Raw genomic sequence first — 19,263 nt, 5'->3', positions numbered from 1 at the left:
AACTATAACTTTATTGTTGAAAATAAGTTAACAGAAATTGATCATTTATAGTAAATATGCAACATATTAAGAACAGCCTAATACAGAACTGCATAACTACACTGTAATACGCAGCTACTGCCAAACCTCCATTGTGTTGTGCATGTAGGTGGTAGGGCAAAATATGGTCCTTAAAGTAACGAGACCTATTACTGTGATCCTTTTAATTTGTTCTGATTTAAACAAAAAAACAAACAAAAACAAAAACAAAAACAGACATGAAAATGTGGAGTTTGCTTAAAAGTTCATTTATTTATACTGTAAGCCAAAGAATCTTAAACATAGAAATGCACTGCGATGCCTCCTTGGGAGCTATAAACAATTGGTGCACTTGTCAGATAAAAATATACAAGCATTTAAATGATACAGAAATTGATCATAATTATTTACACACATACACACGCACACCAAAAATGGTTTCCAGTTTCCACCTGTAAAGAACAGAAACTATAGCAAAGCTATCTAGCTCACTTTGCCAGGTGCAGTCAAATAGCCAAAAATCCCTCACATTATAAAATGGTGCAAACAAATGCCTCCCCCACTGGCAGTTCCTCACTGTATAATGTGTATTTTTATTCTGACACTTCCTTAAAAGGCTTAGGGCTGAAAGGAGGTGCTCAGCACCGCTCAGTGTCAGGCCCTTATTTGTATAACTTTAGCAAGTTCAAGTACAGCACAGCAAATTTAAAACCTGGAAATGAGCATTATAGCCCAGATCATGCCAACACTTAGGCACATGCTTCTTTTTATACACTCCGAGTAGTTCCACTGACTGCAATGGGGCTACTCACAGTGTGAAAAGTTTAAGCACATGCGTAAGTCTTTGCAGGATCACAGCCTGTGTTCAAATAACTAGCGCACAGTTCTTTAGGCTGTACGGTACCACACTGTTCTGAATACAGCAGATGAATTTTTCTTCATGAAATCTGGGTTACAAACACTCTGAATGTGCCAAAGAATGAATTTGTATTCATCTACAGATAAATATTTTGGTGTTCCCTCTTTTAGTGCTAATACGTTATGGTGTCATTGCTTAGTGTGGTACATGAAAAATGGTATTCTGTTTTGTTGCTTTTTTTTTAGTTACCAATACAATAATAGTACATATGAGGGGAGGAAAAAATATATAAATCCTACATAAGTATTTACATAGTTCCATTATTAAAATAAATGAGGCTAAATTACAAGTAATTAGCGATGCGTATGGAGTGTGATTAAAGTAAGCTTAATATTAAAACCAACTGCTGTTGAAATTAAGATAAATGTTTTTTGGAAGCAGTAGTAAAATATAAATTAATAATTCTAGTCAGCATGAGAAAACAAAATTATGTAACTTTAAAAAAAAAAAGGCTTTGGAGTTTTCAAATTACAGCTCAATTTTTTCAGAAAAATACCAAAAAAAAGGTACTTTTTCCTGCATAATCGCCTTCACATTACACTGAAAGCTATTTTCACGTTAAAATGTATACTTCATATACCTTATACAACAGTTAACATAATATTGTTCTTTATAAAAATATAGCACCTCCTGTAAACACTGTTTTAATCTCCAATAACTTTATAAGTAATAATGCTTTTTTCTGTTATTAACTATAGTATCTTATTGGATTCCTTCATTACAAATACGTTCCCATGGTTCCAAGTTCGCCTGAATCATAATGGACTGAATCATAACCTACTAAGCGTCTGTGAGTTAGCAACTCTGCTGCTGTATATGAGAGGCATTGTTCTAAAATGCAGAGTTCCAAGTTCTGGGCAAGGCAACTTTTTCTCTACAAACTTCTGTGGCTTGTAGATACCACAGAGATGAGCAATTTAGAAATACTCTGAGGATGTCTAATCTAACCAAACATGACCTACAGACAGTCTGCTTTATTCTGATTTAGGAAATCAAGCTATTTTTTTTTTAAGTGTCCACGACTGCCAACCCCAAAATGTTTAAAAATCATGAATCAAGCTCCCAGACAGCATGGGAGTATTTTAAATATCATGAAGCTTTTAAAATAATGCACTTTGGGTTCTTTTTATTTGTTTTCTAGCTTTTAAGTAGCTAGGGTGCACTCGGGTCACATTTTCAAGCTCTTCTCCACAACCACAAGAGGCAAAAACTTACGTTTCTTTTTAAATGAAAACTGAGATTCTGAAGAAAACATCTGACTCCAGGAGTTGGGGCTTGAAGAAAAATGCTAAATATTTCAAGCCTGCACTATATGGGTTTAAATGCCTTTCTGGTCCCCGTTAAGAGGGACAGCTGTAAGACTGGTCAGAATGATTGCTTCTGTCCATTGCTAGTTAAGGTACTTTGATCTCTTACACAGTAAGAGCATAAAATAATGTGAGGATGAGAGCCAGAAATGAGCAAATTGTGTGCGTGGGGGGGAAGGGGGCTGAGGGTCCTATTAGGCCTTGTGTCAAAGAACTGATCTTTTGTCTGTTGTGTCTCTTCTGAAGACTAGTCCAGCCCTGGGGCGAAATCATTGACTTTAGTGGGGCCAGGACTTCAAGTTTGGTATTCTGGGCTCTTCCATTTCACTCTACTCGGACACTTCCCTAGTGCTGCTCTCTGTCATGCCATGCCATTCTCTCAGTGTGCCTACGGAGGTGTCACATATGTTTTCACACCCCATTCATTTGTAAAAGGTTTCCACAGGCACTTACTGCTGCGTACAGCCTGCCTGTTTGACAGCCTTAGCGGCCAGCAAACCTCAGTCAAGGGACAGGGAGAAGGGGTGGTCAGGGAAAACAGGTGGTTGGATGGGGTAGGGGTCCCGGGGGGGGGGGGGCAGTCAGGAATGAGAGGAGGAGGAGAGGTTGGATGGGGCGGCAGGGGGTCCGGGGGCGGTCAGGGAGACAGAGAGCTGGGGGGGTGGTGGTGGTGGATGGGGCAAGGGTCCCGGGGAGCCGTCAGGGAACGGGGCAGTTGAATGGGGCAGGAATCCTGGGGGGGCCGTGAGGGGGCGAGAAGGGGGGGGTCGGGGGCCGTGTCATACCTAGCTGTTTGGGGAGGCACAGCCTCCCCTAACCAGCCCTCCATACAATTTCAGAAACCCGATGCGGCCCTCAGGCCAAAAAGTTTGCCCGCCCCTGTTCTAAACTCTAATGACAGTGACATGCCCCTAGCACACACCAGCCATGCAAGGTAAGTATGTATGCCTGGAAAGCCACTGGGATTACATGCATATTATAATGCAGTCGAAAGCAACTTTTTCATTACAGAATAGTTTCCCCTCAACACCTTGCATACTAGACATAAAAGACAGTTCCAAGTGATGGCTGATTTTTCTGCTGAACAGGTAAGGTAAGCCAGTCTATTCAGTTGCCTTCCACATGCTGAACAATATAACCTTTCAACGGCATACATCCCTCAAGATTTTCACTTACAAAGTGTCTTTTAAAATTTCCTAAGTTTCAGGTTTCCTACAGCTTCTGCTGAGCATCTTTTAACTACTGCAAGTTTTAATGAGCTGTGTAACACTGTCTGTAACCTTCAGTCTAACTACTTACAACATGAACATGCTTTTGAAATCTAACCTAAATTAAATATTTTTAACTAAAACAAACATCAAAGCTATCTTGTATCCCATTTCACTTTGAGACTATTAGTTAAAATCCTGGCAGAGATGCTGAACTTCAAGGGATGAAAGTGCCAAGCAGAGATGTGGAGATTTTTTTCTTTTTAATGTCGAAGGACAAGTGGATTTTTGGCATATTGGGAAAAGCAGTCAGAGACAACAATCTCTGTCTCTCAGTAACGCTGTGCTGGAAGAAAGGTTTTCAGTGGTACGGAATTATTCCCAAGCAGTAAGTAGTAATTAAAGAAGGTTAATGGGGAAAACAGTTCAATAGTACATGTTTTCCTACAGTTCATTCACAGTGTTCTTGGCCTGTTTTTAACACAATTAAAACCAAGAAAAAGGTAATGTATTTAAAATGGGAAGAAAAAAAGACCAAAACCATGTTCCCACAGAGAGCGGAATTTAAAACAGACACTTGAAATCTAGGTACTTTCAGCAAGTGAGTTAACACTAGTTTCGAGTCCTGTACTTATCTCTACATCCCTCTCCCAATATTTGTGCATATGTTCTTCTTAGTGGCTTTAATGGGTCTCCCTCCTGTTGCGGTGTGAAAGGCCCACACAAAACAGGGAAAGTAGGCCAGGGAACAATGATACTCACTAGACACAAAATGCTGTCAAATACACAAAGTAAACAAACAGACCCCCCCCCACTTCAGTGATTTCTAAGCAGATGGTTTCCCTTTAATACAGTCATGTTTAACTAAGCCTGTCATGATGGTTTGAGCATCTATTTTTAAGTCAGTGATGCTGTCAATTTAAATCTAGACCCAAATTTAAATCTTGTGGGATGAAAAAAAAAATTTTTTTATAAAATATAATACAGATGTTTCCACAACTGAATAACACCTCCAATTAAAATAGTTGTTTTTAAACACACAAACATTCCCCTGAAGTGTTTAAACTTAAACATGACAGAACTAAAAACAAACTCATTCTAGGGACGGTCAAACCATTGATTCTTCTTGTTCAAAGGGAGAGAAATGCAGGAAGTGAACAAAGAGCATAAGAAGTGGCAGTCTGAATGGATTTTAAAATTCCATTTTAATCATTTAAGGAGTTATTAATAAAACAGGGAAATTCATGAATTCCAAGGCCAGAAGGGACAACTGTAGAAATCTTGTCAGACCTCCTGTATTACACAGGCCATAGAACTTCTCCAAAATAATTCCTAGAGCAGATCTTTCAGAAAAAACACCCAATCTTGATTTAAAAGTGGTCAGTAATGGAGAATCCACCATGATCGTTTGTGAACTGTTCCAATTTAGATAATTTTTGTTAACAACATGAATTTTAAACTGACGGTGCCCCTTTAATTTATCTGCCTCAAATGATTTGGCTACAAGGATGAAAAAATTACCATATAAAGTATAGCTATGTTTAGTATCTGTAGTTGGCTCCCACATGAACAATGACACGATTTTCATAAACCTTCTTCATCGTTTTTTCAATCTGCTTCAGAAAAACTTGTGGAATTCGCCCACATAAAGTGTGTACAGTATCCAGAAACTTAGACTGAAGTGGGTAGTACAAGGACTGGAAGAGATTGTCTTCAAAGGGAAACTGAAGCGGGAGGAGAGCAGAGAAGAAAAATGATTATTTTCAGTAGCTATAAATGACATTTGAAAAGTTTAAAACCACTTTTAGTTGCGAGATGTAACACAGATATTCACAGGGAGCTAAATGTCCTCAACGGCCACAGGGCCACTATTCAACCCATAAAAAGGAGCAGGAATAGGCCCTATAGAAATTGGCACTGGCTTGCTCCTGAGTCGCCACTGACTTCCAATGTATTGAAACCACTTGTCAATCCATTTAAGACTACTGACTTTCAGAAAGCTCTGCCGAGCCACGTTGTCTGGCACAGCCAGCTTCACCGAAACCGCATGTTTAAAGCCCAGGCTAGGGGGTAAGTGTAATTCAGTTGGAGCCAGGCATGTTCTTGGAGTTTACACTTATGCTCACTGATAGAGATTTTCTTCCACAGTGTTGTCTGAAGCAGCTCTATGCCAATCCTTGAGGTACTACAGAACACTATGTATAAACAGCTCCTTTACTCAGAGGTGGAAGGATAGGCTGTTGTAAAGATCCCCAACTGGAGTCAGCAGCTGAGACTGAACCAGGGACTTCAGCCCTGAAAGCACAAGCCTATGCCACTTGAGCTATAAGTAACTTCATTAATTGGCTGCAGTAGCAGGCTGTTATCCTGTATGCAGACCTGTCGCTACATGAGACCATGACACATGTAGGCAGCCTGCTAAGTAGCACAAAGGCAGAGTAACTGAAGATATTTTGCTGGGCTTATGCTACTTATACACAGGCTCTATTAACAAAAAAAGGGAGAGAACTAAATCCAGCATCTCAAGAAGAAACAAAAGGAACCCCTGAAACACTTAACAAAAAAACCAGCACAGAGTCTGAAGTTAGAATTCCATCCCACAAAATGGAAACATGGGACCAATTCTACAAGGTGCTGAGCACCCTGCACTCCCCTGGGAGGTGAAGAGTATTTGAGGGTCCTCAGCCCTGTCAGGATCAGGCTCCATATAACAGTTGTGCAGTCACAGTTATAACACCGTAGTTAAGGATGTAAGATCGAGTTCATTCAAATCCCTGTTTCCATTAATACACTACAGAAGCAGTTTACCAGGCCTTAGGATTTGAAGTTTGTTTTAACATTGAGGAGGATGGTTTCAACCATCCCTTGTACACACACACTGTGAGGTGGAAGAGTCCAACACAGAGTGTTTTGTGAACACTGTGTATACACACAGTACCCTTTTCCTCAGACTTGGGCTATTCAGGCCATTGAGGGCTCTGCCATAACATCTTGCACTGCTTTGTATCAAATAAAAAAAATACCAAAGAGGAGAACACTTACATCACGTATCACTTCATATAGTGCCTTAAAAGTAGGCTGCTTGTCATCATGGTAGACGCCTCTATTACCATGAAGAACAGATATGCCTTCCTCTTCTGCGCCTTTACAGTTACTCCCATACATACAGTGATCGGGCCGGTAATTCCACTGACAGGGAAACACATAGAGACTCTCTGGCAATATCAATGAGAGAGAGAAAGAGAGAGACATTGAACTAAACAATTACCGCAAGTTAATCACATTGCTAAGAAAATGGTGGGGTTGTCAGTCAGGAAGATTTTCGGTCATTTTGTTGGTAGTGACTCAGGGTAACAGCCTAGAATTCTAACCGGGTTTTCTTCAGGGGATGACTGTGTGTAAGTCCCATCACTGTTGGGTTGGGGATTGTTACAATAGGAGACTTGGCCCATAGCAAAACTGGGAGGAAAGAGAAACTGGAGACAGAAAAAAAAAGGCGGGGGGGAGGAAGGGTGCTTTTCAGAGCTACAAATGACAGAACAAGGCCTAGATCCTACACAATGTGTAGCTCCCTCGTCCAGCATCCTCTCTAGTTGTGTCTGTGTAATTGCAAGGCCATGGAATGAGAGGGAGGCAGCGCAAGTCACCATCACCTGCATCAGATCTGTAGTGGTTGGCTAAATTTTGACTTCTATTAGAGCCAGTGGGACAAAGCTTTTAAACAATATCCATGCTTACCACTGAAACTCTCATTTAGGCTGTTGACATGCCAAGCCAAAGGATGACAATTTGTTGTACAATGGATTCCCAGAGCATGCGATGAGATAATTTATTCACAAATGCTGCCATGGGAATCTGTTGGTCACTAACATACAAAGCCACCATACACACACTGAAATACAATCCCCGTTTCAAAGCCCTTCTGTCTGTTACGTCTACAGTTCCAGATTAATTCCAAAAGCAAATTAATTACTTGCAAAGTGCCTTATGAACGGGCTCCTCCTGCTATTCCTCTTCTCTTAATTTACTCTGTACATTCCCAGCATCTGCAGCACGCTACGATAAATCATGACAAGTCCTGTGGGTCATCTCCCAGCCAGGGAGTAGAGCTGTACTGGTCCCCGCTCCATGACGGCAGAATCACGGCTGTACCGTAAGCACCAAAGACTGAATACTTCATTTGGCCTTTCCTGGGGCTCCACTCATCCTGCCCACCCAGTACTGCTGTGACTGGTCCTCAGGTGAGTTCCTAAGAGGGCAGAGGGAAAAGCAGGAGCGCTTTTCCCCTTCACCACACCCAATGAAGGAGGTGGTCGCAACGGCCCTTTTCCGAGCTCATTCTGGTCAGCCTGACATTTCTCATGCTTCGCTCCAGCCAAATGCTCAGTGCTAGAATCAGTGGAAGGGGAAGCTGCACGGGCCTGATCCAAATCCAATGAATGTCAATAAGAGCTCCAATTGGCTTCAATGAGCTGTAGATCGAGGCCTCTATCAGCAAGATGCCAGCACTCAGCGTTTGCACAAGCACAGCTCCTCCCCAGGCCCTTAATTCTGAACAAGGGCACCACGTCGCTTATCAGTTTTCACATGTGGTGCTCGCCCATTCTCCTCTCCCCCACCACTCAGCTATGCTAGCGCTCAACTTTTGCTGTCACAATGAGGTGCTGATTCTAGTCACTCCTTCAAGTCTATTAATATCAGGGATGCCTTGGGGATTTTGTACTGCAAGGACTATTTGACTGGATTCTGACTGTTTCTTTTGCATGGCTGGGTTATTTCAGGGGACAGAGGTTATACTTTCCCAGGTAAAATTGCGAGGTATATGCCTGGCTAATTCATTGGAAAAGCTGCAGTGGGCTGGCGTAGATAAATTAATTGTCCTTCTCGAATGTCTGAGATTTTGAATTGATAGCTCTTTACAATAGGGCTTTCTAAACTGGCATGGGAAGGAAAGTTTTGTTGTTTGTTCTGAAAATACTTGAGATACTAAATAGTTCCTAGGAGCGTATTTATCAGATGTGAGGAAAAGACAAGGCCTATGGAATGAAGAAGGATATTCACATGTGGTGCTAATCAGGAGTTTGCTAGTCTCAGAATTCAAGTGGTTTCTCATTTTTCTCTCCCACTTTAAATGATCATCGTGAATTTGAAGTAGATGCGTCGTCTTCTTTCCTTCCCCAGGTACTGCAGCACAAGGCCATATTGCCCAGGTATCTTGGGATGTCTGCCTCTTTTTGGAAACTATTATAACCTTTAATAATGAGTACACAGTTTTTGGACTGTGCCACATTAGCATTTTCCTAGGATTATGAGGCTATTACTTGTTGCAACCAAAAGACTAATTTAGGGCATCTGTCTGCATTAAATAGCTGTTGTTGTAACAGTTGTTTTATTGCTTTGCATTTCTCCTGCCTCAATTTTTTGATTTTTGTCTGGATTTTATTATAGCCCTTGTCACTTGACTGAAGATTTGAACCGAGAGGCAAAAAGGAACAGAATAATGGTACCTCCATGTTTATGCTGTGCTCAAGATCATGCTAGGGCAAAAGGGGAAAGCGAAAGCAGATCAGAGTGGATACTGGCATATCAGCATGATGGTACAGGTCCCGGACAAAGGTCCCAACTTTTCCGAGCAAGCAGGGGCCGTACCACAGAACTTCGGACTAAGTTTTCAAAAGTGGTAGTGATTTCGGAAAAGTCTGAGTCTTTCAACTACCTGAAGGGGGGTTCCAAAGAGGATGGATCTAGACGGTTCTCAGTGGTAGCTGATGACGGAACAATGAGTAATGGTCTCAAGTTGCAGTGGGGGAGGTTTAGGTTGGATATTAGGAAAAACTTTTTCGCTAGGAGGGTGGTCAAACACTGGAATGCGTTACCTAGGGAGGTGGTGCATATTTTTAAGGTCAGGCTTGACAAAGCCCTGGCTGGGATGATTTAGTTGGCGATTGGTCTTGCTTTGAGCAGGGCGTTGGATTAGATGACCTCCTGAGGTCCCTTCCAACCCTGATATTCTATGATTCTATGAGTCCAACTTGAGGCCCTTTCAAGGGGCCTGATTTTCACAGGTGGGTGCTTAGCACTTTCTGAAAATGAGACCCCTTTAAAATTGAGGCACCCAAAATCACTAGGCGCTTGAAAACATACACCTATGTGACTATGACCTGAATTCAGGAGGAACTATGTGAAAAGCCAAAAATAGAGCAAGTTGTTTCAAAAGACCCTGTACAAAGCTGGTGGGCATAAGTCAGATCCAAACCAAAAAAAACGTACTTGTGTTCATGGCCCACATTTGTAGGTCACACTGCCCCTCTGCTTGCTCTTATCCACTCTCTCGGGCAGGTGTGGTATCTAACATGCTCTCTGACAACAAAAGTTCTTGTAGGATTTTCATATCCTTCCTGTTCACAGGCCCAGAGCAGGCAGGAAAAAGGGAGAGCAGAAAACGCAACACAGCTGGGAGTGCAAACGATCCAAACATCCTGAGGTCACCGGGATGGGTAACTCAGCTGAAGAGCTGGAACGTTGTCTCATTGGAAGGTCTGGCTTTATAGAACAGGTTTAGGAAGGGGAGAGATTTTTCAAGGGGGGGGGGGAGGAGTTTTAAAATATTTTTTTCAGAGCAGAGTCAGTGTTGCATCTGTTGGCTTTGACATTGTCACCCCTTTAATAAATATTGGGGTTGAGCCAAATGTCAGAAAATAGATATGGATTTGGACAAAGATGAGTAATTTCAGGTTCAGACAAATATCCGTGCATATGAAGACAAACATGTTGCTTAGCTGGGCTCTAATGCAGCAAAGCAAGTAAGTACATGCCTGACTAACTTCAGCCCAGGATTCAGCCTGCAGTTAGTACCATGCCTAGAAAACTCTTCTAAACTTTCCAGTTTAGAGAATATAGTTGGGCATCTGCACTGGAAGTAGGCCCCAGTCCCAACAACACTTATGCCCATAGTAGTCCCAGTGGGTATAAATCCCATTGCAGTCTAAGGACCTCAGGTTTATTCATTTCAGGCCAGAATTCAATCTCATGTATATTTTTCAATCATAACAATCCCATTTTTGGATTATACAAGGTCTAGCCATTCTCTTGTTACAGACAAGCATGAGACTAATAGGAATCATTACATACCTGGGTTAAAGTAAAAAATAATATTTAGCAAGTCCTGGTCTCCCCATGTAATGTAATTTTTGTACTTTTGGTATAATGGGTACAACATTTCCTCCCACATCAGGCCTGTTGGTATCATGCTGTTCTACAAGGCAGAAAGTAATCAGAGGAAGCGGGTTAATGTTTTACCAAACAACAGGGTAATAAAGTCATAGTTTAATGCCCATGCCCACATATGCAGAACTCTCCCAAACCCTCCTGTACCCAGAGGAGAGGAGGAGCACTGTGAGGAAGTGTTAGGCCTGGCTAGGAGTGGAGTGGCAGGACTCACTGAAGGGTGGGCTGTGCTCTTGTCTTACTCAGCTGAACAGGGAAGCAGGACCACTTGGGTCTCAGACTGGCATGGTGCGCAGCCCCTGCTCTCCAGATACTTGCCATTGAGAGCAATTGGCCAGGGAGCTGGTGAAGAAGAGCAGGAGTGGGTACAGCATTAGCTCCTGCCTTCCTACTCACTGGCCAAAGTAGGGACCAGGTGCAAGTTGGGGGATGTATGCTGCACCTTCCCAAGGGCTATGGTAACTTTTACTTCAGGGAAGAGGAGGGATCATAACTTTGGAGGCACAATTCTTTCCTGGGGCTGCCCCTAAGGTGACATAGCTATGCACTGATCCTTACTCAGGGCTGACCTGAAAGGCTCAATCTAGCCTGGGTAAGGGTATCAGGACCAGATCCTTTTGGCAAGGTCGTGGAACATTTCTTCACATTGCTGGGCACTTACTCACAAGAGTAGTTAATCCAAGGAACAAGTGCTCACCAAGGTAAATAAAAGGTTCCACAACCAAGGCCCTTTGACATGGAAAGGACAAAGCCAATTTGAAAATCATTCTCTTCATTTCCACCAGTATCTCCATTGACATCCACTCGTAATTTGCAGGGGTGTCAGGGAGCTCAAGAGCAAGCCTCATTCAATATAAATAAAACAGATTATTCCCTATGTTATTCATACCACCTTGTATATTACCAGTGAGAGGTATTTTTTAAAGTCCAGAATACTCAGCACTACCGATCCTTGGGTTTCTTTTTCCATGCATCTCAGATGGGAGAGCAGGGCAACAAATGCCATCAGCTTTCCTTTTGCTTTTAGGCTGTTGCACTTTTAGGGTTTTAAAACTCTGGCTTTTGGGGAAATGTTTATTTGTTAAATATAATCACTCACTGTTTTTTTTGCTTTTGTTTTTGTTTTTTTTAAAATATCAGGAAATCTTTCTACTAGTTTTTCTAAAAGCTTGGTTCTGACAGTTTGTCCAGCATCCTTTTTCAATTCTATACAGTACAAGTTGTTTTATGCAAGCACATGTATCCCTAAAAGTTTACTTTAAAAAAAGAAAGTAAATTTCTACAGCAGTGTTTCACCTTGAACGGTGTGTTTCTTATCCGGGTTAAATTCATCAGCATGACTCCGGAATTGACTCCAGTTGTTCCATAGTAAGGGTGGCGAGCAAATCGACTATACCAACCAATCTTTGGTATTTCATGCTCTGGGGCCATAGCAGCCAACTGTGTGGAGTTGAACTCTTTCAGAAAGCTCCAAATGTCATCAATGGGCCTCAGGAAGAGAACGTCAGTGTCCACGTAGAGAAGAGAATCCACATCCTTTAAAATCACCTTTGGAGGTTGTGGGATGGGGAAATGAGGGAAGATGGAAAAGGAGACCAGACAGACAGAAAAAGGAAATCGATTACTGCTCAGGAATTACTTGTATTTTAAATTATGCATTCATGCAAACGACAGAGTTATCAACTGACATCACCAACTGTTGTGGGAGTCACAAACAGTAGGTAGATTTAAAAAAGAAAAAGAAAAAAAAAAAGCAACCAGCATTGCAAAATAGCTAGAGCAAAGTGCAAAAATCAAGGGCTATTCTTTACACAAAACAATAATCAGCTTAGTGTCATAACAACCTGAGATCTAACTCCCATATGAAATAAAACTTGTATTTTACTAACAAAACACCTACCTTCTGTACTAGTATAGTGTTGCTAGTTTTTTCAAAGACTAGGAAGTTGTGCGATTACTGCAGAATGTGGGTATGTAATTTAGGCATTGATATGGCAATGTTTTGGAAAGTAATTATAAAAAAACCCAACATTTTACAACTATACACACACACACACACACACAAATATATATATAGCCACAATATGCACCAGGGTCTCTTGGCATGAGACCCTTCCATGGTCTAGCCCAAGGGAGGGCAAACTTTTTGGCCTGAGGGCCGCATCGGGTTTTGGAAATTGTATGGAGGGCCAGTTAGGGGAGGGGGTAATGGCCTGGCCCCCACCTCCTAGCACCTCCCCATCCCCCGGGGACCCCTGCCTCATCCAACCCCCCCTGTTCCCTGATGACCCCCCCCCGGGACCCCTGCCCCATTCACACACCCCCAACCGCCCCCAGGCCCCCGCCCCAACTGCCCCATCCAACCCCTCCTCCCATTCCTGACTGCCCCATCTAACCACCCCTTCTCCCTGCCCCCTGACGGCCCCATCCAACCCCCCCCATTCCTGACTGCCCCCCCCGGGACCCCTGCCCCAATTCAACCCCCTGTTCCCGCCCCGACCCCTATCCACACCCCTGCCCTTTGACCACCACCCTGAACTCCCCTGCCCTCTATCCAACCCCCCCGCTCCATGCCCCCTTACCGCACTGCCTGGAGCACCGGTGGCTGGCGGCCCTACAGCCGCGCCGCCTGTCTGGAGCCGGGCCACGCCGCCGCCACGCAGCGCAGAGCACCGGGTCAGGCCGGGCTCTGCAGCTGCGCTGCCCCAAGAGCTCACAGCCCCGCCGCCCAGAGCATGGCGCCAGCAGCAAGGTGAGGCTGCGAGGGAGGGGCCGGGGACAGCCTCCCCAGCCAGGAGCTCAGGGGCTGGGCAGGAGGGTCCCGCGGGCCGTAGTTTGCCCAACTCTGGTCTAGCCAGACAGCCAAACCTAGATCCCAGGTTGGCTAGCATGGACCTCCTCCTCCCCAATGAATCAGGGGGGGCACCATGTTCTAATGCAGCAGAAAAGAAAATGTAAGGTAGTTGATAACAGAACAGTTTCCCCTCTCCTTTTGATCTTGTGTTTCCTTGCTCCCGGCCATGGCTACTTTTCCTGTTACAGCTCTCTGCCCCCTCACTGAGTAAATTACATTCACTTATTGACATGAATTAAAGCCATATGTTTCCGTGCAGTTTAATTTAAAAACATTAACTGTGGATCACCTGCACTGAAGTGTTTTTAATTCCTTGCTTTTTAGGAAACTATGCCGCCAGCCAAATAAAAGAAGTCTTAAAAAGGAGGTTGTGGGCCATAGTCTCATCTCAGTTACCACAGTGTAAGTCAGGCAATACTGCAGTTAATTCAGTTACACCAGTGTAAAACTGCTCTATGGGAGAGTAGAATCAGGCCCATCATATCTAGTTTATTCTTGCTTGCAATATGCCCCCTGGTGGAAATCCAGTAACTTATACATTCATTGATAATTTTAGCAGGGAGATAATACGGAACTTTAAAGGTGTGAAAATTCCCTTGACCTTCACAGAGACATGCAGATATTCATTATACTGTTTGCTAAACAGCAAACGCTATTAGTTAAAGCTGAAAATCAGTTACAATTATAACCTTCCCATGCCTCCCCATTTTTATTTGCTAAAACGGTCCAAAAAGCTGAAGGGCTGACATTTACTAGCCTGAGTCTCACCCAAAAGTTTTGTTTGTTTGGCACTTCTGTTCAGTCATTGATTGCAGTCAGGTTGGGGAAGGAAACAAACAATCCCTAGTCCAATTGCAAAGACAAAGCATCCACATTTCCCTCCTTACTCAGGTAACTCAAAAACCAGTTGAACTTGTAAACGGTGCTCGCTGAGGTGTACCCCGTCCCCTCGCCTTGCAACCATGTATGGGATAAACTGGGTTATTAATATTGAAGTGATAAGTGACAGAAAAAACACTTCTGAGCATGCTCAATAGGCTCCTGTTAACACTGGACCGAATCCTTGAATGCCAACCTCAATGCGATTTTGTCCTGGCTCAAGGCTTCAGCATTTGGCTCAACACTTAGCCTAGTTTAATGACAGCTCCACCCCATTTCTGACATCACAAAGGCACATTCTCCCTGGCCAGCCTGACAAGCCAAAGGGGTGCCTGCACTTTTTAAAGTGGAAAATAATGTCTCTGATGAGGGCTCCGTGCAGACAATTACTCGCTTGGTTATTGAATAATACATTTGGCTCTAACTTACTGTAGATAATGGCACACACAATATCTAAGTGGCACAGAACAGTTTTTCCCTCTGAACGGGCACCTGTAGTTACTAGACAACACAACCTGTGACAGGAAGATAGCAATAAAACTATATAATATTATTAGTCCAATACTATAGATTAAAGAGGCAGAGGCTTGAGTTAGACTAGGAGTCAGGACTCCTGGGGCAGTGAAACTCAGAACTGGGCCCTGAGTTTCTCTTGCTAGCTCTGGAGGAAGCTAAAAGATGATAAGCTGAAACACGCTTCCTTGTCAGCTGCCCCAGGATGTTCACCACACTGTAGAGTCAATTATTATTTATTATTAGAATTACTCTAGCACTTAGAAACCCTGGTCAAGACCCAGAACCCCACTGTGCTAGATGTGGTACAAACACAGAACAGGAAGGCAGTCCTTACCCTGAAGAACTTACAAGCTGAGACTTGTCTGCAGTACGATGAGTATAGTGGCACAGATATAGCACCGCAGTCATGCTGGCATAACCCAGTAGTGAAGATGCAACCTACAACAATGGAAGGTGTTTTTCCATGGATGTATGAATAGCACCCCCACCCCCCGCCCGCCGAGCAACAGTAACTATGTCAATGGAGGCATTCTTCTGTCAACCTACCTGCGTCTATTCTGGAAGTTATGTCAGCATAGCTATGGCACTCAGATGGTTGGATTTTTCATACCCCTGACTGATGAAACTGTCGGCCTAACTTTTAAGTGTAGACTAGGCTTAAGTATAAGACAAGAGCTAACAGATGGACACAGACGGTACAAGGCAACAATGAGACAATACTGGTCAACATGATAGGCAGTAGTCTCATCACACCAGCGGCCCAACCACAATCAAGTTTTTGTAGGCGTCATGGAAAAGGAGAGTTTTAAGGATCTGCAAAACGAACTCATTATCCTCCTTCAAAACCTTCCTTGCAGGCTGGAAGGGGAGTGCTGCTATTTCTTCGAAGCCTTTAGAACTTTCCTTGTTCACATAGGAAGTGTGAAAAATCATCTTTAAGCTGCAGAGGTCAGTGTGATTAGACCACATCTCTTCCTGGAGGTAAACTGCTGTGCCCAAGGCCAAGTCATACGCAACTTCTAGAATAATGTGGCCAAATGAGTCCCTCATGTAACTTCACTGCAGTCAGTGGGGTTAAACCAGGGAGGGAATTCATTTTAAACTCTGGTGCTTCCCACAATCAAGTCAAATGTAGTATTTACAATAATCTTTGAGCTCTGCTAGAGTGAGATTTTCATAAGCAGCTAAGGGAGACAGGCACTCCCTTCTCACTGAAAGCCAAAGGGAGTTGGATGCCCTAACTCACTTAGTTGCTTTTGAAAAACCCAGTTTTAATGTCTCACTTTGGCAATAGCAGATGTACTCGATACTAACAAACAAGTCTCCAGACAAGATTTTTGAGTCAGGATGTGATAGAATTCCTCCTAGTTGTGTGACTTTTGAACATGACCAACTGGGAATATGAGAGTGCTGCTTTTCCTTGTCCCCTTCCTTCCCCCTCCAATCCATTTACAGTTTAGAAGAGCATAATCTCCATGTTTTTCACAGCTGTGTAGCGTTTTGCTAATAAATCTTTTGAGAGTTCTCTTCAGAACTTGCTATATTTAGCTTGACACTTCAGTTAAATACTCAATTATCTGTAATTTGATTCCACAACTTCTGTCTCTGTGGATTCTCCCTATGTTAGCAAGGCTGGCAAGTAATAACATGCTGGCAGGTAAGCTTATAGTGGTACCGAGAGACACAGTGCTGCCGATAAGTTCCAACTGGCCAGCGGGTCCATACTCCTGCGCTTTGTCCAGATCCTAGGGCTGACCCGTGACCAGGCTCATAGGTTTGGGGAATGTCTACGTTAGCACCCACAAACATCTTAGTTAACGGATTTCCAATTAAACTGAGCTACCTCCAGTTACAAGAGAGCCAAAAACTCCAGTCAGGACAATGTCCTGGGGTCTATTCCCAGTTCTGCCACTGATCCACTATGTGGCCCTTGGCAAGTCATTTCAACAGACTCACGTTAGTTACCTGTAAAGTGCAGATGACACTAATCTCCCTCACAGGCTTCTATGTGTGAAGAGCTTGGAGAATCTGGGATGGAAGATTCTGCGTACATGTTAGTTACTATTAAGACTGAAACCTTCCTTAAGCCCTCTGCATATTTATAGTATTTTTATAATTCCACGCAGCAATGTGAAAGGGCCACCCCAGCTCTCTAGATGGGATATAGCATCTGTGCGTCCAAGACAAACAGCGTGTTTTCACCCAGATGTCTGTAAATTGCTCCCGCAAGCAGGGCTCCATCTCTGCAGCTTCTTGCTCAGTGGAAAAGTAGATGCTTGTTATTTATTATTTGTTTGGAGCCTTTTTCATGGACAAGGTGCCCACTGTGTTAGGCGCCGTACAACCACAAAACAAGCGATGGTCCCTGCCCCAAGGAGCTCACCCCTTCCCAAGCCACTGCCGATGTTCCCAGTGAAATGACCAGGGCAGGTATTCAAAAGCAATGCAGCCAACAACCCACTGACGAGGCTGAGAGCATCACTGGACAGGAAGGCAGCAATTTTCCTTTGGGGAGGCAGAATGGGCTTGCGGTTCAGGCACAGGACAAGCAGGCAGAAGGCTTTGCTATAGGCTTCCTGCATGACTCTGAGGAAGAGAAAAAGGTTAAGGGAACTGCTCCGTCCCCATATCTGTGAAATGTGGACAGCATTTAGCTCACTCACAGGGCCACCAGGGCAATGAAAAAGGGCCAGATTTTGCAAGCTTTCCTCAAACTGCACAGCACCCATCTCAGGGTTTTATATTGCCGCCCATCACCATCACATCTGAGTGCACTGAAGTCAAGGGGACTACCAGTGGCGTAAGATGGTATCTAGCGGGGGTGAAGGTGCCACCACCTGACTACTGATGCTTGCACAGATATTGCAGATACTCAGATGGAACTTCCTAGAAATATTATTATTCCCATGGAACGGTTAACCCTGCTACCCACCCACCCTGAACAGGTTGGTAACATGAATGTACCCTTAATATCTCAACGTAATTTTGTTTTAAAAGCCCGTTATTTGTAATCATTTTAAGAGCCGATCTGCAGCTCCCTTGATTTGGTTTTACAGAGATAGACTGCAGCCAGAACATCAATGTAAACTTGATTTCATATTACCCTTAGGTTCAGTCCATCTACCCTATGCCTGATATGACAGGTTTATAATCCGACGCTGTGACTTCCCCCTCTTGGCATCTACTGTGGATCTTCCTTAACATTTTAGTCTCTGGTAGCTTCTACAAAAATCAGGAATGCCAGCATTAGTCTGCCACTCAAAATGAAACACTTCATTATCTGGGGTTACAGGGACAACACATGGCCTTAGCATTATTAGCTATGAAATTCACATTGAAACTTCCTTGTACAAGGCCCCTTCAGTGCACGCTTGTACATTTCTTTCCAGTTTCACAGGTCTGTTGGCATTCCATAAAGAAAAGATATTTAATTGGCAGGGAAGTTCAAAGGAGAGTAAACCAAAGCCTCGAATTCTGACCTGAGATTAGCACATGTATTAGCTGAACCAAGATAATGTGTGTATCTTAGGGGGTACATAGCCTGTGCTCTCAGCTGCTGTTCCCTTGGGACTCTCCAAAAAAAAAAAAAAAAAAAAAAAAAGTGTTAACGTTTTATGCAGTTCCACTCAGAGATCCGTAGGACATGGAGTCATTTGAAGAAAGGGGGAAGGGTTTATTTATTTGCGCACTTGCCTGTCAACATCAGTAGGCTAATTTATTTAACACATGTCTCAACTTAATGGTTTAAACAGACGGAATGTAGAAAGGGCATTAAAAGAACGCCACCCCCACCCAGCTCAGGACATCCTCTCAGAAGAAGCCTGAGTGAATAGACGGGTCTTGAGGCACATCCTGAGGACCAACTAAGTTGATCTCTGTTGGACTCCAGAGGGGAATTCTCAAGCTGAGGGCCTTCAACTTCGGATGCTCTTCCACCACTCAAACATAAGGTCTGATAGCTTGAAAGCTCTGAGATATCATGGGCCAGATCCTCAGCTTGTATAAATGGTCCCTTATTTCAACTGTTGAGGTTATACAGGATGAGAGAGCTGGTCACTGAGATAGTCAAGAGCCAAACCATGAAGAGCTTTCTAGGTGTAAAGCAAACACCTTGGACTCCATGATGAAACAAACTGGGAGCCAGTGCAACCTCCGCATCACATGTGTAATATTCTTCAGTGAAACATTTGCCTTCTGCACTAGCTGAATTGTCTCAGCCAGTTTTAGGTCTGGGCAAACATAGCATGTGCTGCAGTGATTCAGCCTGAGGGGACAAAGTTATGAATGTGGACATCGTTATGGGTATTCATGAGCAAGGGCTGGAACCCTGTGGGT

General features: G+C 43.5%; 1 protein-coding gene across 2 annotated transcripts in view; it reads right to left on the bottom strand.

Annotated features, from left to right (window-relative positions):
- Positions 1-266: 266 nt before the first annotated feature.
- Positions 267-19,263, bottom strand: part of GXYLT2 (glucoside xylosyltransferase 2) — a 29,955-nt gene continuing 10,958 nt past the window's right edge. Inside the window, exons 4-8 of one of the 2 annotated variants that reach the window (XM_073351126.1) lie at positions 11,976-12,227; positions 10,584-10,707; positions 6,495-6,667; positions 4,974-5,176; positions 267-3,798 (exon numbers count right to left, since the gene is read on the bottom strand). In XM_073351126.1, coding sequence (XP_073207227.1) covers positions 4,994-5,176; positions 6,495-6,667; positions 10,584-10,707; positions 11,976-12,227 — 732 coding nt within the window. In that variant the 3' untranslated portion in view covers positions 267-3,798; positions 4,974-4,993. Of the gene's footprint in view, positions 5,177-6,494; positions 6,668-10,583; positions 10,708-11,975; positions 12,228-19,263 lie in introns of both variants that reach the window. The other variant, XM_073351125.1, reaches the window with a different exon arrangement.

This window comes from Lepidochelys kempii, chromosome 7 (assembly GCF_965140265.1).
Source record: "Lepidochelys kempii isolate rLepKem1 chromosome 7, rLepKem1.hap2, whole genome shotgun sequence".
In the NCBI taxonomy this organism is placed as follows: Eukaryota; Metazoa; Chordata; order Testudines; family Cheloniidae; genus Lepidochelys; species Lepidochelys kempii.
This window is presented reverse-complemented; position numbering and strand designations above follow the sequence as displayed.